The sequence below is a fragment of the Annulohypoxylon maeteangense genome (assembly GCF_022496945.1).
Source record: "Annulohypoxylon maeteangense strain CBS 123835 unplaced genomic scaffold GGS22scaffold_21, whole genome shotgun sequence".
Taxonomy (NCBI): domain Eukaryota; kingdom Fungi; phylum Ascomycota; class Sordariomycetes; order Xylariales; family Hypoxylaceae; genus Annulohypoxylon; species Annulohypoxylon maeteangense.
In genome coordinates, this window is record NW_025953268.1 from 521,650 (window position 1) to 545,877 (window position 24,228).

General features: G+C 46.1%; 3 protein-coding genes across 3 annotated transcripts; 2 read left to right on the forward strand and 1 right to left on the reverse strand.

Moving 5' to 3' along the window:
• Positions 1-11,138: 11,138 nt before the first annotated feature.
• On the forward strand, positions 11,139-14,454 carry GGS22DRAFT_173489 (uncharacterized protein). The gene is made up of 3 exons (XM_047962923.1): positions 11,139-11,647; positions 11,743-12,369; positions 12,639-14,454. The coding sequence occupies exons 2-3, from the start codon at positions 11,847-11,849 to the stop codon at positions 13,994-13,996; spliced, it is 1,881 nt and encodes a 626-aa protein (XP_047814983.1). The 5' UTR covers positions 11,139-11,647; positions 11,743-11,846; the 3' UTR covers positions 13,997-14,454.
• Positions 14,455-16,038: 1,584 nt separating this feature from the next.
• Positions 16,039-17,923, forward strand: GGS22DRAFT_173490 (uncharacterized protein). Its single transcript, XM_047962924.1, has one exon. It carries the CDS (start codon positions 16,597-16,599, stop codon positions 17,509-17,511), a length of 915 nt encoding a protein of 304 aa, XP_047814984.1. The 5' UTR covers positions 16,039-16,596; the 3' UTR covers positions 17,512-17,923.
• Positions 17,924-21,358, reverse strand: GGS22DRAFT_173492 (glycosyltransferase family 8 protein). The gene is made up of 6 exons (XM_047962925.1): positions 20,863-21,358; positions 20,770-20,797; positions 20,610-20,716; positions 19,968-20,552; positions 19,734-19,903; positions 17,924-19,678 (listed from the first exon to the last, which is right to left on the reverse strand). Exons 1-6 carry the CDS (start codon positions 20,905-20,907, stop codon positions 18,592-18,594), a joined length of 2,022 nt encoding a protein of 673 aa, XP_047814985.1. The 5' UTR covers positions 20,908-21,358; the 3' UTR covers positions 17,924-18,591.
• Between the last annotated feature and the right edge of the window lie 2,870 nt (positions 21,359-24,228).

A 24,228-nucleotide genomic window follows, 5' to 3' on the forward strand; every position in this document is an offset into this window, starting at 1 on the left:
GTGACCCTCCAGCACGTGTCAGAAGTCCCCTCTTCACTTTTTAGGTCGGGGAAGCATCATAGAGGCGAAGCTGGTTGAAACTGGAGGAGACTAGGTTACTAGGTAGGGAGGTAAGTACCTAGTAGGTAAGAGAAAAGAAAGAAGAAAAACGCCTACACTAGCAAAAGTAACTAAACCCATGCTGCCGTAGTCCTTCGCCCTACGTATATGTAATTACCTACTAGGTGAGTAGGTAGGTAGGTAGGTACCAGGCAGCCCAGGTAGGTATGTAGGTACTGAGTAGGTAGTGTGTAGATGCTATAGTCAGGGGAACATCCTCCCCACAAAGGTACCTACAGTAAAGACTAGAGCTAACACAGGACGGGAATTGTTAAGCGCACAGAGTATCATCCGGCGGCAGCTAAGACGGGGCGGCGCGCGGAAACCAACTCGTCGGGTCAAGCACTATGATACCCTGGAGCGGAATTAGCGGTAATGATCTCTGGAACGCGAAGGATTGATATGCCGCAATCGCACCTAGGTATGTATGTACTCATTACATGATACTGTACGTGCATTGACGACGCGTTATGGAGCATCAATCGTGATCTCTCAGTCTCTTTGACCCTGCGCCGTCAACCTCGGCAGCCCACGCGCCCACGCGCCCACAAAACATGTCGTAGTAAGCCACGATACTGTCCAAGACCCATTAAACCCCATCAGGACCCCACGAGAACTTATGAGAACCTGGAACCCATCCATCAAAATGACCCCTTTCGCAATAACTGTTACATACATCTCGGCAGCAGAGTAGTATCGAGATTGCGAACTCGTCTAAAATTGCAGTAAGAAGGTTAAGGGATGTCAAAAGTCTAGAATTACCCTATTGAGACATTCCCGTGATTTTAGTATTTGTGGCTTCGATGATCGATCCGTCCTGCTGGGACTTTCATGGGTCCCTTGAGCGCGTGGCTGATCTTAGCATCCGTCATCTACGGCACCTACTATAGTGACCTTTAGGTACTGGCAGAGTGGCTTTATTGACAGCTATAACCGTCTTACATAGCTGCATAATAGAATTTATAGGTACGGAACCTTCCACTAGCTGGTGAAGCCAAAGCCAAAGATGCATATGCCACCATGCCGAGATTCAATAGTCACCCAGTCACCTTCTTTTCTGTCCGTCCTTTTTTCTGACAAATACATCTAGCTTCCGATCTATATATATATACCCGAAGATATCTGGCATAGGGGGGCAGAGGAGAGGGCTAACTAACTAACGAACTAACTAGTATGTATCTCGCTTGCGTTCTTCGGGGTCTAGCCGAGCAACCCGCAACGTGCCAGATATCGATTTCTATGGAACAAAGGTATAGCGTGCGAGCCAAAAAACCCTCTATCCGTGTCTATTGAACTCGCGGACTTTCTATGTGTTTGGATTATAGATTCTAGACCACAAGGCCTGAGACATTACCGATATATTCTTCATGGAAGCTACCGACTAGGCATGGAATAGCTAGGTACTATGCAGCTATGTAGGAGTTTGGTTTGCTTCTGTCGATCTCGATTCTGACGACAAGGAAGTCTGTCGTTAAACGCGCTTCCCTGCCCAGGTACCTACAATTCTACCTACTATTATGTAGTAATTATATGGTAGGTATGCCTGTCACTATATGCATCGCTCCTCGTTGAGATGACATGTCGGATTCGCCCCGTAGTTCAAGCCTAACCTTGTCCTGAACTAGTCGAATTTCGGCAGTGATAAATGATGATGTGTCTAGGTCCGCGCGTAAGAGACCTTGACATATCTCTTATTCGGTAGATACGGAACTGGAAGGTCAGAAATCACATAGTTAGGTACCTAGCTAGGCAATATGTACACCAATGATCAAACTACTATGCAAAAATCCATATTGCTTTGTTGGCCGCTGGCAATATCGACAAGTTGACCGCTCTACTCCGCGTTGACCTGTTTCTAGGTGTAAAGCTTACCTCTTGGTTAGAGCCTTGATAAGACTCAATCTGGAAAGACATGCGGTACCTATGTAATATTCAATCTGACATTGACGGGCTTGTTGTTATCGAGCCGGCGAGACGGTCTAGACCTTGGACGATCATAGTCCCAAGTCCGTGGCACTGTCACAGTATCGACCTGTGATAAGATTCGGAGAAAGACCTGCCTAGATGCCTACTAGGTAGGTAAATGATAATAATCGTCTTTAATTCTAGGTACCTAGGTAGGTAGGTACTAATGCTGTAGGTATGAGTTTGAGAAATAGGGGTCCTTTTTTTCCTCTTCTCTGTTTTTGTCAACTGTGCGAGTTTCGCCGTCGGTTTCCGAGATTCGCGAACGATCGAAACATGGAACCTTTGCAGCTTTGATCTTCATGACAGTGATGATTTTGTGTTGGGTCGTGTTTTCTACTGTATTTGTTCTATGCGAAATACGAGACTGGGAAGGGGACCGGGATTCCTGGCGCTGTAACTTGGTTTCGTGTCTTCCAATTGCGGGGGATTTGCATCGTACTGATGCTGGTACTGATGCTGGTACTGGTGCTGTACTCTGTATGAGGCTCATAGATACCCGGTACCTAGCATCCATGGATATGTGCGAAACCGATACCGTGTCTTATTATTCGATACCTGTTGGTACCTGTAGTACTGCACATACATACTAAGACGGGCGCTTAGCAGACCTCGTCATTTACGTATGTACTAACTATGTAAGTTGCTAAATCTTGTACGCGGGACACGGTCCAGGAGGCGATCTATGGTAAAATTAGTAAGGGAGATCGGGTAGGGCTACCGCTGTTACCGAATCCTCGGAAACATGGCGTTCCGGTCATCTCTTAGATTAACTTTAGTGAACTCATCAATGTCGATTCTGACAAGTAAGAAGCTTGGCGAAGAAACCATTGTACAATACACTACATACCTGCTAGGCTGCTAGGCTGCTGGGCTGCTAGGTACTAGGTATGCTGGTATGTTCAAGGTCGGCAAACTGCAAACTCTGCTTTGGAAACTGGTCCAGAGGGGAGGGATTGGGGATTTTCGAATTTCCATGCATCCTTCTAGATCTAATGAACGCCATTCTGTCTCTCCTAGGTTTTGTTGATTCATCACGACCTGTGGTTGGCTGCCTCGTCGGGCATCTCTGCAACTTCAGGTCGCCGACGCATCTAAAACGACGGGGGTCCGCAATGATTGGCGCTCGAACGCAATACAAAGTCCCATGCCAATTTGCCGGTACATATATTGATTAGCGCAATCCTTGCACGCATATCCCATAAATAGTTAGCATCTGTACGTACATAGTTACTATGTAACAGCATCAAGATCCACCACGTATCTGGATCAGATTACTTACCATCCGTTGTGGATAGTTGGTAACGAAGGCTGCGAAGGGTCGTTGTTGGTAAGTAAGTATGTGGTTAGGTATGTAGGTACATGCATACGTACCTATATCCGATGACCCTGAGGATCCGCAGGTGTATAGGAAGTGTGCCTTATTCCGTCGTTGCATTTTGTGTCATCCCGTTAAGATAGCGTTGCAATCCAACCTATGGATGGGCTTGTTTCATCTTAACTACGGGTGAGATCATCGTAGGTCTGGTCTGCGAATTTGAATCGCGAACTACATATGCAGTTAGAAGCTCGGGTCTTTTTTAAATGCGACTGTATGCTTTCCCAGCGGCACCCTTCCAGCCTTCTCGTGCTATGGGAAAGTGCATCAGAAGCTGTACGCATAGTAGCGCGCTTAAGAGTCGAGACTCGGGATCATGCTGGCCTCTGCAAGGTACGCGCGCATTTTTCACATGACCTAGGACTAGTATGTCGAAGTGCGTGTCCGCTTTCTCGATGCTTACTGATAGTAGCGCTCGCCTTCATCTTAGGCTCTAGATAATACATACATAGGTAGTAGACTTATGAGACTACTTCGTATGTAGATAGAGTGGGATGGTGGAGACTAGGTAAACAATGTCAACATGTACATAGTACTGTCTCGTCCAACTACATGGAGTATGTAGGACCCCTAACTACAAAGTGCAGTGATCTATGTTCATATGCGGAATCTGTTCCGAGACAGGTGCCGAAATGTCTTTGCCCGCGTGGTCAATTGATCAATGGATAACAGGGGATAGGACGTGTTTACAAAGTTCTCGGGTTGTTCATAGGTCTGTATATTGTGGATTTGAGATCCTTCAACTCATCTCCGATCCTCCGCCATGTGTTCCGACTGCCTCTAGTGGCAGTTGAGACTGGGTACCTAGTAGACATACTTGCTTTGATTATGTGAACAATGAACATACCAATTAATCCTTGCCTCCGTATGCCGCCGGTGCGTGAAGTCCACGCGAGGTTGACTGCTAGGGCCAGCGTTAGGTCCAGCGTTAGGTCCATCGTTAGGTTCATCGTCGGACCCATCTTGAATCTGCCTCGTGTAGTAAGTAGTTCCGGGGGACGGCCCTTAGGTTCAACGGCCGGGAAGGGGGGGATTCTGAACTGTTGAAGTGTACCGTATAATGAGGTCCATGATATCCACGAGGACCTGTTACAAGCCCTACCGCAGTGTGGATGTGGACCTCTGGGGAAAGATACTTGCATGACTCCATGCCGTTCTAGGACATATTCCAGACGCCAAACCCTTCTCGTTCAAATTTCGTCTAAAATTTCCGTATTCGACTAAGCGCGGTCCCTCCTATCCAACCTCACGTCGACGATCAGTTCAGTCGTTTTTATGTAATACATGGTACAGAGGTCCATCGGTATTGGCGTTTGTAGATATCGAACTGCAATTCCGCCCGTCTTCCGTGTCCTGTAAAAGGATGAACAGGGAGGGCGGAGCGGGGCGGAGTTTAAATTATTGCCTCTATGTAGCATTGCCCGTGTTATTGCACTGTATAGATAATTGGCGATACCAAAATCGATTTCCCGTAATTTACTACTTCTGTATGACTGTGTATCCATGAATGGATGTGATCAATGGATGAGATAATTAATTGTGAGCTACTATGTACCTATAGACCTAGATCACGGGTATCTAGTAGTAAGTCATTAGAATTACATAGGTACCTACTAGGGCTACCTAGTTAAAGTATAACAAGAGCGTTTGTAATCTTCGACTAATGCATAGGTAACACATTCATACACCCATAGTAGCGTAATTCCCATCCGTTCTTCTGAAACTTAAAAGTTATGAGACTCTCACTTAGTACATACATTTTATGTATGCGTGGTATACGGGCTAGCCGTAATGAGTAATAGCTATGTTAAACTAGGGTTTCGGCTACGCCGCCTTGGCAACTCTATTTGCTGTCGGGACAGCGCTAACTCTTTTCATTTGCCTATAAGAGTTACATGCCTAAGTATATGTAGTATTAATTAGGTAGTTTATTTCTGTTTTCTTTTATATGATGTTGTTATAATGTATGTAATATATAATCGACAAGGCTGCGGCTCACGGTATTTTACTTTAATATTTAGATGTCATTTCAGTCTTCATGCTCTACGTGGCAATTGGCCGGATGCTTACAGGCCGCGGGTACGACAGGATCCTGAGACTCATTCGATCGAAGCATTCGAAACAATTCTCCTTGCTTACTTGACTACTAGGCTGCCAGGTATTAGGTATATTCTGCCACGTGCTATAGACGTAGAGAGACGGGCAAGTCATCTCTTACCATCCACAAGAGACCGAAATAGCTATTTTAAACCACATAGTGTACAGTGTTTGTACCACGGCATTCCTAAGTTCCGTTAGTTGGTCCCGAACATAAGGAAAAGCTTTCTATTGGACCAACCCGCCATTAACACATGAGATAATTACATGGATATCAAGATCCCCTGTAGACAGAGATCATGACTGCCATCAAGGGTCAGCATCTTAAGGTGATCAGCCCTATGCGCCAGGACTATGGTAAAGTTTTAGGTTTATCTTATTAATTTTTAGTGTGCTTGAACTTTTGAAAATCCCAGATTGAGCAAATACCTAACTAACGGCATAAGAAAAAAAACTACATATGTTCTATACCAATCACGAGAATCCTGCGAGAATCATACGAATATCATACATACATACACACTAGATACCTACCTAGCAGTCTAGTCACAGTAGTTAAAATGGTAAAAAAAGAATTCCTTTTAAAAAAGGGTTAAAAACACACTACTATATTTTTAGGAACGTCTTCCACGCGTTCAACGATAACCTTAGTACATGGGTAGGTAGGTACATACTCAAGTATGGATGTAACGATAATGCATGAATTCTCGATCCTAACTCTTCTTCCCAATCAAAAAAAAGCTGACATTCGTAATGAGAAGAAATGTGGTAGTCGCCTCCGTATTGCTTAGCCGGCCGAGTGTCCTGGTTGCACCCATTTACCTTGCAAAGGATTCTTGACAAGGATCCTAGCGAATTGTAGGGTTGGATTTGCAGGGACGGATCGAACCCTTCTTGATCTAGGGCTTACATCTTTTCCCCTGGTTCGGGGGGATTAATATGCCGTCGAACATTCCATACCATGTGGAAGCCAGGGATGTTGGACCGCCCGGCCCCCATCTTTCTCCAACTTCCTGCAGCCATGGCGAAACAGGCTCTCCTATCTTCCGCAGGATGATGTTAACTGACAGAGCCAATCATGCTATTTTACACATCTGCTGTTCTGAATGCAAGGGCGTCAGACCCGGACATTGATGTGTTGGCATGGCAAAGGCGCATATGTAAATACGGTGCAATGGCGCAAAATGCTGCAGCCACTTAATCAATTGCAAGATTATGGGCGTACATAGAGCCATCTTTACCTGATTAGGAAGACGTATAGAATGTTCCGTCTCGATTCCTTTGGTAAATCATGCCAAGATATGCAGGTCCCTTTATTTTTCATGGAGGTGGCTGTGAACCGCTTATTGTCGACGGGATTGCTTAGAGTAGCTCATAGTTGATGGAATCTAACGCCCTGTTGACCCCTCTTGTAGGGCTGAGAGCTTTCTACTAGTAATGATGGTCACCAAGTTTCTTTCTACCGGAGCTTTCTGTCTCGTGAGAAACCCGAATTGATCATATGCAGCAGTACCGTAAATTAGGTAGCTATCTAGGTAGCTCATAGAATAGAAGCATTTTCGTAATAAGATCTGCGTTTCAGGGGCTGGCCTTAAGTTGCGACCATCGTATACATACACTATACAATATGCTTAACATTCTACATAACGTAGTAGAAACCATTTATTCCCACCGTTACATAGTAGATATTCGATGTACGTTAAGCGCTCTGCTAAGAATCTGATCGCAACGTTCTCGACCCCAGGTGAAATTTTTTGTAACACCCGGTACGGTCTTCCAGCCTTGGATGGCCTCTCTCATTGGCATTGATAAGTGACTAACCGTACGTCAATGATCGCTTGACTGTGTGGTTGAAGGATGCGGAGTAAGCTAAATTCATGCAATGCGCATCCGTCACGAGGCAATCCTTTGGTTTCACGTGGCATCATTGCTAATATTGCACATACATACTAGGTAGGTAGGTAGGTAGGTAGAGATTGATACCGGGTATGTATACAACACAACGCAACACAACGCAACAAAGCACACCACAAGATGACGTTTTCCAAGTCTTGTTTTAAACTTGGTGATGTACAATATATATGTGGCACATGTAAGTAGTTTAAGGATGGTCGTGGGACGGCTGGTAGCACGTATTCCCGGAGACTACATACATACCTAGTATAGATCTGGTGTACAACATATTTCCAATGTTCCTAATACCACAGTAGTACGAGTATTGCACATGTAGGTACGTAATAGGTAGGTAGGCCCTAGGTAAGTATAGACAAGGATTTTATTCTTACATAAGCTTCTTTCGGGGGAGAAGCGAAAGCTCTTCCATCCTGAATAGGTTCGCCTACTGTTTTCGTCCATCCGCGCGTTCATAATAAATCGATGACTTTTGTTGAGATTTGACCTCATGTTGCTCATACTACAGGTTATGAGTTCCAGGTTCTATGTAACATTATATACGTGGGTACTTAGTCAGGTACGTATTTATGACACCAAAACCCGGGAATAGATGTGTACCTAGTATTATGTATGTACATACTGTACCGTATGTAGAGAGGAAATGTTGCCCCTATTAAACTTTCAAGGTTCTTTTTTTAGAATGACACTAAGTAACCGAGATGCGTAAAGCAACCAATGGAAAACCGGCAGAATATTCTAACCGTATTTGTATATCTAGATCCACTTACCCTTCTACTTCGACACGCACAGACGTAATTTGCCAAAGAACCAACAGAGCCAATGAACAGCTATTACCTACATACAAGCTCTACGTAGAAAGCTTAAGGAGCTAAGCTAATGAGAACTACAACCTTGAAGTCTCTAAGGTCTCAGTTGACCCTTACACATCACGAACCGTCCCGTTGTCTCACAAATTCCAATAATCATTAATTACTTGAGTAACTCGATATTAACCCTGTACTTCTATCCTTCCATATTCCGTACTCCCCGATGGCTCAGGGGCGATGGAGGGATAGGGAATTGAGATCAGAGATTGGATATTTGATATTTGTCAAGCTTGTTACGATGCCAGCATATTCGTCATGGAACCCTGGTTTGTGATGTTGCCCGATTTGCTTGGTAGGAAGAGGACGTGCTCATCTCGAGCCCTGGGTAATTTGTCAAATTGAGGGTAATTTCTACAGCAATAGAGTACTATTACATAGGTAGGTAGGTAGGTTAGTATGGTAATATGTAACAGTCGAATTTATGGTACTGTGTTGTACCCCAACCAGCGACCGCCGACCAGTGACCAGCCCGACTCCGCATATTACCGGCCGCCCGATCCTTTTTCCCCTTCCTTTCTTTCTTCTTCGCTTCCGAGACCATTCGAAGAATTTATGAATCTGGGCACGACTACCGAAGGCACTTATGGTCTATGGGTTTTGCGGCTCACTGCGTTCCATGCAAGTCTCACATCTCCTTGCGTCGCAGCCGCTTACAAGAGATATTGACCGCCTCGCTTGTTCGGACATATGCGAAGCTTAAAAATGATCAAGACAGCTGTATTTGGGACATACCGCCGCTTCATCCAAGATGCATATATTAATGGTGTTGTCGTTACGTGCAGAGTCAGAAATGGACCAGTGTATATGATCAAGCCACCAATGAGACTTCCACTTAGCACCACTTTATGCTATGACATATTTTCGCAGCATAGCACTATGGGTCGCTGCGGTGAAGGGGCGGTGCATCATAATTGAAAAATAGGTCAAAATTGCGATTGGTCAGCCGCTAGATTATGCAGACGTGTTACGGCTGTGCAAAAGTTGTGCAGGTCATTAAGATACTATGTACTAGGTAATTACACCGGCAAGGTCCCCTTAGCGAGGAGTACTACTTTACTAGGCTACCAAGATCGGACGTTTGAAACCTCCACACTGGCACAGCTAAGATGACGATGGCTTCGGAAAGATATCCATTCTATCTCGGCGGGGACAAAACGGTGAAGCGTCTAAGGTCTTAGCTCTTTACCATCTAGCGTCCTCCGCTTTAGCCATGCTTCGGTATGCCGTTCCGCACCAGCACTACCGATTCTAGGCCCGCAGTTAGGCGTTCTCAGTTCATCTTCTCGTTTCTCTTTACTAGATTCAGAAATCCCCGACGTTATACTCTAGCTTAGGGCGTAGCTCGCGAACTAAGAACCGCGTGAGGTTGCAAGTTTAGACTTGAGACATACCATAACTACCTACTTACTAGGCAGCTAGGGATCTAGTATGTAAGACTGTAAGTGTCAATCGAGGTTATCTCGGTATGCTGTCGGGAGTCTTTTTTGCCTTCCCGGGCACGTGTCTACAAAAGTACGGACATATCTACCTACTTCCTACATAGTACCTGCCTAGGTAATAGCGGATGGATGCTCTAGATCGGTCTTGGAATTCTCTTTAAACCATCACTAACCGAACTCGAATGGAAACATCTTGGGTGAAAATTAATAAAATAAAAAATTATTATAAGGAAAAGAAATGGGAAAGGGGACGTAATTAGGATTCAGGAACCTGGTATGGTAGGTAGGCACATGAAAAGCAAAATGAGGTTACCACAGAACCTCATCATCGCTACAAAGGTAAGGTAAACATTTCAAGAAATTTACTACAATAGGCATGTCAGAAAATGTATGGATGAGACATGCTTGTGCACTGTAGCTGTTGGAAGCTTAAATCTTCATATCATTGGCTTCTACGTTGTATATTACGTATGTAGCTTGAATTGATGAAGGTTAATCTAATACCTATGACATTCAATTGGGATGTAGGCAAACTAGATCGTGACTTTCAACTGATCTAAGACTACAAGGTTCCTTGTCAAACATGCGTCTTCTGGGTCTTAGCGGCAGAGACAGACCCCTGGAATACCATACTTTCTTTTATATTTCCTTTTTCTCTCTTTATATTAATTCCATATTTAATCATTTAAGGACATCTATGAGAACCATAATGCTAGTACGAATGAGGTACTATATTCGCCAAAAGTACGGAGGGCGAGAGAACGCACAAATTGGAACCTGCAGTGATCTTTTGAGGTGGACCCTAGGCACGTTTCCTCCAATCAATGATCGGATAAGACAACTCCAGATGTATCGCAAAAGAAGCATGTACTATGTAAACTCAATAATTAATATGTACCACGATGCCTTACGAGCCTGGTCTAGTCTTCCACATACCAGCATACCAGTACCGAGGACACGACCCCAGAGAGGTACTGGAGGTGGCAGGCACGACGGACAATGCCCACGAGCCACTCCCCGTCCCGTACTTCTTCCCAAGACCCAACGGCGGCCGAGATACCCACCTGAGACTATCCCACCCATGCATATTGCTAGCGCGGTGAAATCTACTTCGGTGCTGACAGCCTGGAGCACACACAGTGTATTCTTTCGTATAAGCCACTATGTACAAAATGTTCAAGGGCCTCCCCCCCCACTCCACCACAAAATCTTGGGGGTAATGATTTACCATCATGGTACAATACCAAAGTACTTTTTCTTGGTAGGTACGTACCTATGTATCCTACCGTTTAGATAGACCCCTGGTCCTCTACCATGGTACACGGCACCGCCTCGATCAATGCTTCTGCCCTATGGGAGATCTACGTACCTCTTGAGGAAGACGGCTATGCTTCCTGCAAAACCGAAGTGTATATAGAATCCTAGAGCCCCCAAAAGCTTCACCTGTTCCCAGCTTCTGCCCCCATCTCCATGATCACGGAACACGCCAAATTCCCTTTCCGTCTTGCCTCATACCCTCTCCTTTGGTCGTGTTTATCACTTATCTACGGCAATATATATATATGATAGAGACTTTGTCTTCTTCCCGGAGCCTTACTTCAGCAACCCGTGAAGGGTATTTTCCAAACCGTCGTTACTCGTAACCTCGTCGTGTGAGATCGTATGTTAAGGTATCGATAAGTTTAGGAGGCGAATATATCACGAATTCAGGCGCGCGAACTCTCGTTTTACCCTCACTCGAGCTTCGCGACTTACATAAAACCTCACGCTCGCTATTCCTACCCTCGACTATACCTATCATCTCTTCAGTGCCCCTCTTTACGCCAGTTTGGACGCCAGGCGCTTTAATTACATTGCGAAGCTAGTTACCTAGCATAAGCCATTTAAACGTGAGCCCTGACTTGATCGCATCAACCTCACTCTTCATCTTGATCTTTATCTTTCGCGTCCCAACCGAGACACTGACGCGAGGGAACCGATCTAGCTCGAGCACATTGAGCACATTGGGCTTGTAAATCCTTGTTATACGCCACTGGTTTTTCTTTTCTTTTTTTGTGTGGAAACGCCAGGAACGGAAAGAAACATAAAATGGCATTGGTCGTCGACCAATCTTACAACATGTTTCCCAGGCAAGAGCAAGATTTTATGCTCTACCCTGAATCTCACCACACTCATCACGCCAGTTACGCCTCGCCGCCGCTCGATATGCACATGAGCCCAAGCGGTTTCGGCGGCATCCCGCGAAGTGTACAAGATGACTTCCCACCAACGTCAGGATACGAAGTCGGGCCAACATATTCGAATGCGCAACATTTCATGTACGACAGAACATCTCCCGGTGTGTATGCCGACGAAAGCGAACTACCGGTACCGCCCTCTAACCTCTCAACCGCATCAGCGCCTTCTGCAGCCTCTTCAACAGTTGGATCACCGAGTTCCAACCATGGCCAATTGGCATTCTTTCCAGAGTACCAGGCAAACGCGCTCGGTGTTCACCCCGGGATTGTTGGGTCGAGTGATTACTTGACAGGAACTGAGTACAATGCCTTCTCCGGTTCAGGTATGGAAGAATTCAACATGACTTTTGATAAACAAGCCGGTGGTTTTGTTGGTGAGTTGGCGCGGGTCTCATTTTAGATGTTGCACGCCTTTAAGCCGCGGCCTTTCTCGATGTGTGTATGCAAGATTGACGTTGGCGTTGATGTTGATATAGATTTGAGTCACATCATCGTCGGTGTTAATTTCACAGTATGCTACACAACCAATGTTGAGGAAGGAACATGCAAGACGCAAGACACAGCACAAAACACAATCTTGTTGATCTCCTAAAGTTTAAATTTTATAGTGGGAACTTAGTTTCGCTGACTGTAAACTCTTTAGATCCTTCCATGATACATCCCGACATCCGCGGTCCTCCGATGGCTCCACCGCTACAGGGATACGACCAAAATAGCTTCTCACCTCAAAATCCTTATCCTAACTCACCCGCCCTCTCTGGTCCTGCTTCACCAGCGCCTGCAATGCGCAATGGAAGCCAATCTCCGTACATGCACGGTTATCAGCAGTATAGCCCTTTCCAAGCTCCTCCTCCGGCTCCAAGACGGCAAAGCCTGTCTTCTTACCAATCACATGGTTCTCACGACTACGCATACAACAGTGACGAATCCGAGAAGAAGCAAAGATGTCCTCACCCGGACTGCGGTAAGGTTTTCAAGGACCTAAAGGCGCATATGCTCACCCACCAGAATGAGCGACCCGAGAAGTGCCCCATTCAGACGTGCGATTATCACGTCAAGGGTTTCGCTCGCAAATATGACAAGAACCGACACACCCTAACCCATTACAAGGGTACTATGGTGTGTGGATTTTGTCCTGGGTCCGGGTCGGCAGCCGAGAAGTCGTTCAACAGAGCGGACGTCTTCAAGAGGCATCTTACAGCCGTACACAACGTTGAACAGACCCCTCCTAACAGCAGAAAAAAGGCCGCGAACTCGGCGAACAGTGGCAAGAAGCTGACTGGCTATGCGCCAGATGCTACAGGCAAATGTTCGACATGTTCGGCTACATTCTCTAGCGCCCAAGACTTCTACGAACATCTGGATGACTGTGTGCTGCGCATCGTCCAACAGGAAGATCCTGCCGAGGCTATTAATGCGAAGCGGCTAGCCGAGGTAGAGGACGATGAGGACGTTCACCAGACCCTGGAGAAGAACTCGCTTCCCACCACCACGCAGACTGTCTCGAACTCGGACGACGAAGAGGACGAGGATATGGTCGACGAGGATGACCTCGCGGACGAAGATTTCAAGTCGAGGAAGCCAGCTTCGCCAACGAAGAAGAAGGGGAACCCGTCGAATGGCGTTCAGAAGTCCAAGGGAATGACACATTCGCGAGGTGGCATGCCATTGTCGAGTAAGAACAAGAGCCGCAAGAACCGGCGCGAATACCCTTCGTCGTGGGGGTTTGACAAAGGGCAGATGACGATGAAGAAGCGGGTGATGGCCGTTTTTGATGGACCTCGCCGATTGGCTAAGGATGACATGATGCTCTCCACCGAACACGAAGTCCGCCTAAAGCTCTCCGACGGCAAGTCTTACGTGACAGACCTCGACGTCAACACTATGAAACGCGCCGAAGGATTCCTCAACGCTACCGAGGAGGAGAAAGGATTATGGGTATCCGATGACCCGACCGAGGAAGACATGAAGCGCATGCTGGAATACAGCCGCCAGCACTAATTCGGACGTATATATATCACATAACCATACTATAGTGTATCGATATAGTACAGCATTCATGACGACCGAGACGAAGAATGGGATAGCATGACTGGCGCAAGGTTTATTGTACATTGGGATACATTAATCGGCATATAAAAACCTACAGGGCGGTTCCTTTTTTTCTTTCGCCGGAGGACAGACCTGTCGGCGATCTATAGAAGGGGAGACGGCGGAAGCGTCTCAAGGATGACCATCTCCGGGAGCCCATAAGGGGCTTAAAGCATATTTGAAATATTTTGTAGTTGATGACCTGTATCGATACCCTGTTTATTTTTACGTTGACAATGGCGTTGCAAATACCGAAAATACTCGGCATTGTTCTTGAATACCTAGAGAAATACATATCTCGCTTCTGCCACATCTCACTTGACCGCTCCCTGACGTGACACTATACGCGTAATTGTTATCTAATCAGCTATACATTTTATGGTTTTATAGGTACCTTATACTTTGGCTTGAATCTGCGGCTACCAGTACCTACATATAGTACATGTATATAACTGTCATTTTTCTACTTGGGGGCTTTTAAATACTAACGGCCTTGCTACATAGCTGAGTTATACATGAATGACCATATCAGGCTATGCGAACCCCCGATCTTAACCATATCCCGACCATCAGCTACCAAAACTATCTATGTACATACTCATAACCGTATGTGCACTTCCATATAATAAGTAGTAAGAAGTTACTTGACGCAATCCGATTGGGAATGCAAGGAATCGGTATCCGGCGAATCCTCCTTTTCTTGCCTGAAACTACAGGAGGTTTAACTGACCGCATCTATAATACGCGTATATATGCAAGCTGAAACGGCACATCTCATTTCCTAGACGGTCGCGGTTGCAGCGCGTGCGACCACTGACGAGATGCGGACGGAGAATGGAGAATGGAGATGGATGGGTGAGGGATGAGATGATGGGTGGAGAGGTACCACCGTAATTGGATGGGGAGCGGTTAATGCTGTCATGCTGACAAAGTGGGCAACCTTAGGTACGGAGGAAAAGAAGCGCGCGCACCACCAGGCCACTTACATACAGTATGGTACTACTACTAGGTACCTACATACTAAACAAACGATGCAATCGCGGTCCGATGTAATCTACTACCTAGAGGCCTCCCCCCTTTCCGCGATTACCGTTTCGTGCAGGCACGCACAGCACCTACTTGAGGCGCAGCGTCTACTACCACGTGTAAGTGGGCAAAGTAGGAAAGAGTAGATTGACAGTTGCCCTACCGTCACAGATTCCGCCTGTCTACCCAATCAGGAAGGTTAGTTTTTCTTTCCTAAGCGGTGAAGCGGCGCAGCCATCTTATTTGCATCAAGCAAGCATAACGCAACTTCGAATTAGGTACTTTGTATATGCGCACGTATATTTGTAGGGTTGGTACATACGATCTCGACAGCATACCTTACGATTATACCGTCCATATTTATACTACTAGTGACATGGTGGTGGGATGTGTATCGCACGGCACGCTTATACTACATATTATCTAATACGGATAATGATATTATCATGGAAAGCCGCCGTATTACCTATGCATATATGTCTATCCTATCAAACATGATATATACGACTATATACCAAATAGAAAGCAAGAACTACTACGTTCCTATGTAATAAGCAATGGATCGGAAGCTACAAATTAAGTAGTAACGACAGACGAACTTTCCCGGACTTTAAACATGGAACCAAGCGAATCATGAAAGATCGATCCGAAACACGGTCCCTCTGTTTCTGCAAATCTGCAAATGTATCAAATGTATCAAATGTGTCAAATACCATCATCACCAATTGTTCGTGTCATCAAAACATGGCTGGCAGCGCCGCAGACATGCATAGGTGCGGCATATACGTACTCTGCATATTCTGCATTTCTATATCGCTTTAGGCGCGTCTAGGAGTCCAGGGATTTAGACGTACTGTTCGTGTCGATGTTATCCTAACACTGTCGCACTACATTTTAATCATTTATCGTATCGATCCATTCTTTTTCTTTTTCTTTTTATTCTTAGGTTTTTTTTTTGCTTTTCTTTTTTGCTTTTTATCCCCTTCCCTATTTTCTTTTTTCTATTTCAACGTTGCGGGGAGGGGTCATGGTCTTTCCGCGCCGCGAGGTGTGGGACAGATTATCTTCTTGGGGGGTTCTCTTTCCCCCGGGAGGTTATCATCAATAGTATATCCACATTATCATATGCTTCCTAGGTACCTACCTACGTAGAGAGGTACTTTCTAGCGCTATACGTTAGGATGCCCTAGATCATTATACCAGGATGCCTGACCTAACTCCACCCGGCCGAGAAAGATATTGAACTATTTTCGCCTTTGCAGCCCAAGCTCGACTCCTACCCTAGCCTCCAAATATGTACCTAAGCACAACCCAAATAGGTTTGTAATCTACGCCACTCCGATGCGGACACGAAGAAAACGAACCCGAGAATCCCTGCTTTGAGCCTCAAAAAAAATACTCGTTCTCCCCTCGGACCCCTCCTCCCAAACTCGCTAAGGCAGTAGGAATAGGTGGCAGGCAATACCTTACCGGGTACCCAGGTAATGGCACTCACGAGCCGCATCTCCTTGCAAGGTCCTCCCACCTCAGAACCCGAGGATTTTCTGAGCTCTTCGTTGGGCGTCATCTTCCCGGACGATGTGACGAACCAACATGGGGACGCGGAGCACTCGCTCGCGTATGCCTCCCCGCACTTGCCTCGGCCCCTGCATATCGCCCTCTCGGACCCGGATCAAGAGAATGATCGAAAGCTCTTCTCCCACTACCTGTGGAACGCAAGTCTACTGCTCGCCGAGTTTATCGAGGCCGGTTCCTTACGCTTGAATTTAGATGTCAACAGGGGGGAACTCGAAGCGTCTAACTTTGATGTCGCCGGACTCACGTGCCTGGAGCTGGGTGCCGGTACTGCGCTCCCGAGCCTCATGGCCGCACTCTTGGGCGCCACGGACGTGGTTGTCACAGATTACCCTTCCGAGACTGTGCTAGCTACTCTACGCAAGAATGTCGCGGCAAACGCTAAGCTTGAGCACTCGCCTCGCCACACCCTTGCGCCCACGATAGTGAACGGGCACAGTTGGGGAGAACTCACCACGCCTTTTGCGACGGCGCACCAGGCCCGCTTTGATCGCGTGTTCGTGTGCGATTGCCTGTGGATGCCGTGGCAGCATACGAACCTCCACCGATCCATCGCCTGGTTCCTCAAGTTCAAATCCGCCTCCTCGTCCGCGCGAGCCTGGGTCGTAGCGGGTTTCCACACCGGCCGCGCCAAGATGCGGGGGTTCTTCGAGCCTACCGCTCTCGTAGAGGCCGGCCTTGAAGTTGAGGCGCTCTGGGAGCGCGACTGCGATGGCGTCGAGCGCGACTGGGTCTGGGACCGCGGACAGGAGGACGTTAGCGAGCGGAAGCGTTGGCTTGTCGTCGGGGTGCTTCGGCGGAGGGCGGAGAGAGTTGAAGGATGAGTTGCGAGAATATAGGATGGTGGCATTATGATGGTCTAGATCATACTCTAACATACATTCCTTCAGGCATTCATTTGCTCGAGGAGAGTCGGACCGAACTGCGTCTCGATCGATCGACTTTGAAGTCATGAAGGGGTGTTCCGGCGTCGATTTTAAATCGTAAATACATTAGAGTACTAGTTCTAGACATATTGCTTAGTTACATAAGCACTGGATGTATATATGTATTACTTGGTATTGATATCCATGAATGATACTCGGGGAACAATGGAGGTAGATATGGGCTATCGCGGGCGCGCCCTTGCGTAGCATAGTATCTGCTCTCGAAAGGAGCACTACTTAATTACGTCTAATGGTGAACGAAGTACCATATTTACGCACCAAGAATAGTCGAAGGTTGGCATATCCAGTCTCCTCAATCATAGAAATATGTGATTATATACCATATATACATCCTCATCCCAAATCTCTCGTGTGCTGTTCGAGTCCTCCAATTATTAAAATAGAAAAGAAACGATGCTCGCTCCGCGCTAGCCCTATGCTATGCAAGTATGCTACAATACGCGCGACAAATATTCACTAGCTTTTTGTTACGTGGTATTGATGCAAATGTAGTATTCTGTGCAAAAGGACGTGGGGGACGAGAAAACAAATGAAATGAGAATCTTCCAAAATGGATAGGCAAGTCTCAAATATGAAGGGATAGGAAATGGGGCTTTACAGACCCCGGCATAAACAAGACGGACCCAGCCTGTTGAGCCGGAAATCATCATCGTAGAAGTAAAAATCATAACTGTTGTCTGCCTCCACTCCGGTTCGGTATCCAGTTCGAAAGTAAGAAAAGTAATGTCGTATGGGTTCTGTGTCATAAACCCCTTTACGGTCGTCCATCGCATAACTGGGCCATTCTTCCACAAACGCCGAACAGCCCCTAAGCCTGTAACCCACCAACAATATCCATAGCCATCCCTAAACGGGCACTGTCCAGCTCTCCTTTTTCATATTCACCAGCAAGGATGAGATCTCGCCCTATCAAGTTGGACCAGATTTCAAAGTCTACCAAACCATAGCTCGCTGAACTTACTCCCCCGCGGAGACTATTTCACCCTTCTCAAACACAGGACCAGGACCAGCATAGCTTGGTTCAGGTATGGCTGGGGCCCTCGCTGCTTCGCTGGGTTGAGGTGTGGTGGTTCGTGGGGTGGGTATGTCTTCGGTAAATATGATCTCGCCCTTCTCAAATGCAGGCCCAGGGCCTGTATAGCTGGGTTCCAGCATGTCTCCTACCACAGTTGAAGCTACGCTAGGAGTCGGCTCCAGGTTGGAATCAATGTCGTAAACTCCAGCTGAGCGGATGTCGCCTTTCAGCGGCTGTGGACTAAAGACATTGGAAGTTTGCGCAACATAGGCCTGCAAGTCGGAGCCGAAAGGCAGGAGCCTAGAAGGCAAATCACTGCTATCGGGATCACCACTTCCGAGCTTTCGCAGCAATACCTCAGACTGCTGCTTAGCCAATTTCTGAAGTTGGACCACAGGATCCTTGTGATAGTGTAGTATGTTAGTCACGTCGCAAAGGCAGTCTGCAGGAGCCCAACGTCTTCCGTGCGAACATACCCATTCAGCCTGCCCCGGCACGTTGTCTGCGGCCGGCAGCAGCGGGTTATGAGAACCGACGCCGGGGTGGATGGGTGCCGGTGTGACTGGTAGGCTAGGACGCTCTGTTTCACTAGGGAAGTCGGTAACCTTGCTGCCCTGTCGCCGACGATGGGGGATGTCAGCATCATCAGAAGGTAACGCTGGAGGACCCGGAGATTTAGTGCTTCGTTTACGCCGATGTTGCTGGAACTTCTCGGCATAGCGCTCAATCTCAGGTATCTCGTCCCAAGCATTAGTCAGTGTAAACGAGGACCACGTGTCACCGGACATGGCTTGCAGAGCTTGCATAGTTGGTGTGGGCGGCTCGCTCCTTTCTGCCAAATCCGCGATTGAGGGCACGATCGTGGGGGTGTCTGGAATACTAGCTATGGACTCTCTGCGACTGGGGTAATCATCGGCAAATACGCGAGATGGCCGCTCTCGATGAGCTTCCCAGGGGAATATAGGCTTTGGTAGATCTGGATCAAAGAATGGAACAAACCCCTTCGGATGATCGTACCCATTATGAGACCTGTTCTCTGATTAGCTCATGTATCATCTACAATAGTCAACGGCAAGAAACTCACCCCTGTGCAGAGCGGAATGATGCCGTCTGCCCAACGTTGGCATGAGAAGACGGGGTTATGGTGCTTGCACCATGGTGACGGTACTGATATTCTCCTGTGGTAAAATATTGCACCAATTCCGACCCAGATTTGGTTGCGTTAGAACCAATAATCGATGTCGTTGTCGCATTCTAAATATTGTAAGTCAAGTACCCAGCATAATAATGTTGAATAAGATATCATCATAATACTTACAGTCCCTCCGTAATGTTTATCGTAAACAGCCCACCATTTACCAACCATTTCCTCAAAGGGCGAACTGCCGGTGCTGGCACGTCTTCCCCTGAACCACGGCTTTTCGGGGCCGATGAAGTGAACCATTTTGATATTGGACTGGAAATGGCGGTAAGCGGGAACATACTGGTAATGGCCAGAAGGAGTGACGTTATAGGCAAAGCTAAGACGGTTATAGTTACTGCCGAAGTGCATGTTAATAAGACCCTGATCGGCGCCGTCGAACGAAATGTTCTGCTCCGACATTGCCGCCATAGCTTGGTAGTCGGTCTCGTTCGGAGTCAGAACCATAACACCCGTATTGAAGAGATCCGGCCATCCAATATCGGGAGCTGCCGAGAAGGGGTGGGTAATATCAAAGAGCTCGTCCGGAGCTTCATAGGCAACCACATCGCTGTCTATGTAGACAATCTTTCGGAACTGGGTTTGTTTCCAAAGGGTGATCTTGGTGAACGCGGAGTGCAAATCGGCTCGGTTCATCAATTGTAGGTTGGAGGGTTGAGAGTTGGTTATTCGGCTAACTGGAATGACGTGGTCATACACATTCTAGTTGATCGAGTTAGTTGAAAAAAGTTTTAGATGCGAAGTAATTGGTAATCTTGCCTTGAGTTCGGTTATGACTTCAGCCGATACAGTGTCCAAGGTGACCAGGACTGCCAGTTTCTTAGTAGTACCGGCATCTCGTAGGGAGTGCGCAAGCACGAGGGCACCTTGATAGAGGTTAGAAAATGCACCATGGCAAGCCAAAATTTGCGGAACATACCAGGCAAATATGTATCGCTTAAGAGAAGCTATAGAAACACGTATATTAGCTATTATTCTGAACGTACGAAAATCCCATCCAGGTTTCACGAACAGTGGCGTACACATCCTCCTCCGCTCCTCCACCTTGCACGGCCATCGTGTGCAAGAAATGTCGGTGAGGTCACGCCAAATCGAATGCGGTAGAGAGGGGTAAATAGTCGTGATTCGGGACACAACAAGCTATCCGTATATAATGAACAGCGACGGCTATGAGAAAAGATTGAGAAGGAATTTGAGTTGAGGAAGAAGGAAGTAAATGTCTTTGCAGTTTGCGGTGAAGAAATTGGTTTAAATAGGTAGCTAGCTAACTAAGTTGCAGCTTCTACAAGTTGTATTGTTTCTTTTTAACCTTTGCTATGCGTACTAGGAAACTTTCCTCCTCAAAACAAAATCGAAAGAGTTCATGGAAAATGCGACGCTAGCGTTACCTCAAAGCAAGGATACCTTGGTCTCGCCTTTGGTCCCCAGATTATTATGTACTTGAAGGCTTCAGAGGCCAGGCATACTTGCGTACGCATTACTAGCTCGTATGGAAAATTTTTCTATCAATGTTGTTGTTAAAGTTCAATTGGTTCTTTATAATCTTGAATTCTGCATCCCTACCTAACGAGATATTAGAATTAAATGGTCGCATCCACAGTTCAATACATGTACATCCATATATGGCGGATACAGATACGATAACCCACGAAGATACGTCTAAGTCGGGGGAAGTGGATCCCGAAGTGGAATCATGCAATGCACGGTTCCGCCACAGCCCATAGCTCTATCACCAAAGCTACTATCGTCCACTTCGAGATTTATGGATGTCATGTAGACTAAGCCAGAGGAAGAGGGGCAAGCTAACCTCGCTGGCAGCAATAGAGAGACTCAACCAAGATTCACATTAGCGCTCTATCCGGCGGCAATACACCAAGTGGGAACTAACAATATCCACATGTGAGTCAATCAGTGCCTTGGGAGCTTCAAAATAATAGAAGCTACCTAATTCTCCCAAATCAACAATGACCGATATTGGATGAATCTTAATTATTTAGCTTTTGTTAAGACGAAGATATTTGGTGTGTAATTATAAGATTTCAATAAGTCCTGAGGTTATAAAATGACGACATCTCTTTTTCCTTTTAGAGTAAGGTTCTTTACTCGGGGTTATGTATGCACTCGTTAGCAAATCAGATAACGAGCTAGAGGACCCCGCAATTTGATCTTCAACAAGTAGCCAATCAACATTGAGGAACTTTGACTAGGAAATCCAAGTTAGGAAACCCATTCTTTCTCGCTTTCCCTTTTTACTTCCAAGATTCTAAGATAATACCTAGTAGATCGTGGTTTCACTTTACTTCCTCATGCGTATAACATAATACATAACACATAAACCCAAGTATGGTAGATAAGCTTCTAGATCTTTACTCCACATAGCCCTGCATTTCTAGATCTTACGAGATAGGTAGTTCAAGGATATTTGGGCCATAGCTTTGAAAACTATAATATTACATACTCGGCGATCATAACACGGAAGAAATGAAGTCGAAAGTTCCTTTCAACGAAAATGTTACTTTCCAAACTAATAAAATTCCTCCGGTTTTTAGGGAAATCCAGGATACCCAAAGGGCACCAAAAACATTCAGATAATCAGGCAATCAATAAGTCTAGATCGTCTTTGATATTCCGTCGCCACTCATTGGACCAGAAAAAAAAGCATCGCGCTACCAATAGGCGGTAGGAAAGTCCCCTCGTAAAACAGTCATCCACCCATCTGCAGCGATGATCACAAAAAGTAAGGGATAGGATCGGGATCATTACCGCGACCCATCTGTGATAAGTGGTATTCCTCCATTTCCAAGAAACCTTATAATCCCAACTGCATCCATGCAAGACAGCATGCCGCTACATCAATCTCACCCCCACGTGCTAGTCTAAGCATCTCACACCTACATTCCGAGTCGTAGGAAACCATACGATACTCAAGCTCGTAGCTTCAGAGGAGACCAACAAATTATCATCTGTTCAAGTTCCACATCTGTCTCATACAAAAACCCCCGTTGCTCTTTTAGCCGACAAGACGCAAATCGGATCAAGGCTTACTATCTACCTATCTCATCGAGGCACGGACTACGAGAATATGTATCGCATATCACGACGAAATCATTCTTAATTCCACTGGATGTTTATATCACAGCCAAACATATTAAAGCTTACTCGACTTTTTCGTTTCCGTCAAGCGCCCCATCCCGTTGCACGTAGCGGCCTTAATCGTGATATCAGCCCAATGACAAATTCACAATTCTAGAAACTACTATTTGAACTACATTTGGAAACCTATGGGCATCTATCGTGTTTTCTAGACACGATCGGGATATACTCGTTTCATCACCAAGTCTGCGTGCGCCGTCGGGTTGTATAGCGCACAAAAGGGGGCCCCTTAATGCTCCCCTCCCCACACACACACAGAGAGAGAATTATATACATCGAAGTTATACGCACTCATATGTAAGTCAACTAGGAGGAAACCCTACCTCTATACGGGGGGTATACCTATTTATAACTCATAGGTCACTTGGATCTTCTCCTTAGGCCAACAATGACAAATGTCATACTTACCTACCTAGTACGTATTTGTACTAACAATATCAAAACATGAAAACTCTCCTATAGATTCCCACCTGTGTATCAAGAAAATCTCCCCTTAGTACTTAACGAATTTAATTTCACTGAACATCAACATAGTCCCTTTGTGACCTACCTATTAACATGTGCCACCAAGGGGGAGGACCCTAGAATTAAAATAACGCCCTTGTTATGAGATATCTAAACGTCTTTCTATTTTGCTACCTACCTAGTTATATATTATTGTCAGATATCGGTCTTCCTCCAGGTTAGTAGCTAGAGGTCTATGGGTTCGGGGTTCGGCCCGTAGAGTCCCCGTGAGGGTCCTGTTGGCCGCTAGTCCTAGGAGCAGGGCATGTTCTCCATAGCGAGAGTAGCTAAGAGCTCCTCGCGTAACAACGTCGTTGTTTCGTAGTCTTTTGGTTCCGCCTCGTGACAATTATCATGTGAGACTTGAAGAACGAATTAACCATAGGTATCTAGTAAATATATGACTAACTTAAGCCCTCTATGATTTGAAGTAGCCGGTCCTTGGGTCGAAAAATCTATAAATTTATTGTTCTATAGAGAACTACTTGGGTAGCTTTGGAGGCAATTCATTCGGACTTTACGTCAGCTTACTCGTTTTTCGACACTACCTAGGTAGGTATACGTAAAACACTCATTTAATCTAAAGTCATTGGATCCTATCTGAGTAGCAACGTGGCTAAAGTATCCCCAATATTTCGGGAACCCTAAGCGATGACAATTTTAACCCAACGCCCTTACTACCTAGGTATGGCTATGGAAGGCGAACTATTCTAGAGTACCT

Excerpts from the sequence above, each read along its gene's own strand:
- GGS22DRAFT_173489 (XM_047962923.1), top strand. The coding sequence starts at position 11,847 with ATGGCATTGGTCGTCGACCAATCTTACAACATGTTTCCCAGGCAAGAG. Across the intron at positions 12,370-12,638 it reads ACAAGCCGGTGGTTTTGTTG|ATCCTTCCATGATACATCCC; the intron begins GTGAGTTGGCGC and ends TAAACTCTTTAG.
- GGS22DRAFT_173490 (XM_047962924.1), top strand. The coding sequence starts at position 16,597 with ATGGCACTCACGAGCCGCATCTCCTTGCAAGGTCCTCCCACCTCAGAA.
- GGS22DRAFT_173492 (XM_047962925.1), bottom strand. The coding sequence starts at position 20,907 with ATGGCCGTGCAAGGTGGAGGAGCGGAGGAGGATGTGTACGCCACT. Across the intron at positions 20,717-20,769 it reads AAGCGATACATATTTGCCTG|GTGCCCTCGTGCTTGCGCAC; the intron begins GTATGTTCCGCA and ends ACCTCTATCAAG. Across the intron at positions 19,679-19,733 it reads TCATTCCGCTCTGCACAGGG|GTCTCATAATGGGTACGATC; the intron begins GTGAGTTTCTTG and ends ATCAGAGAACAG.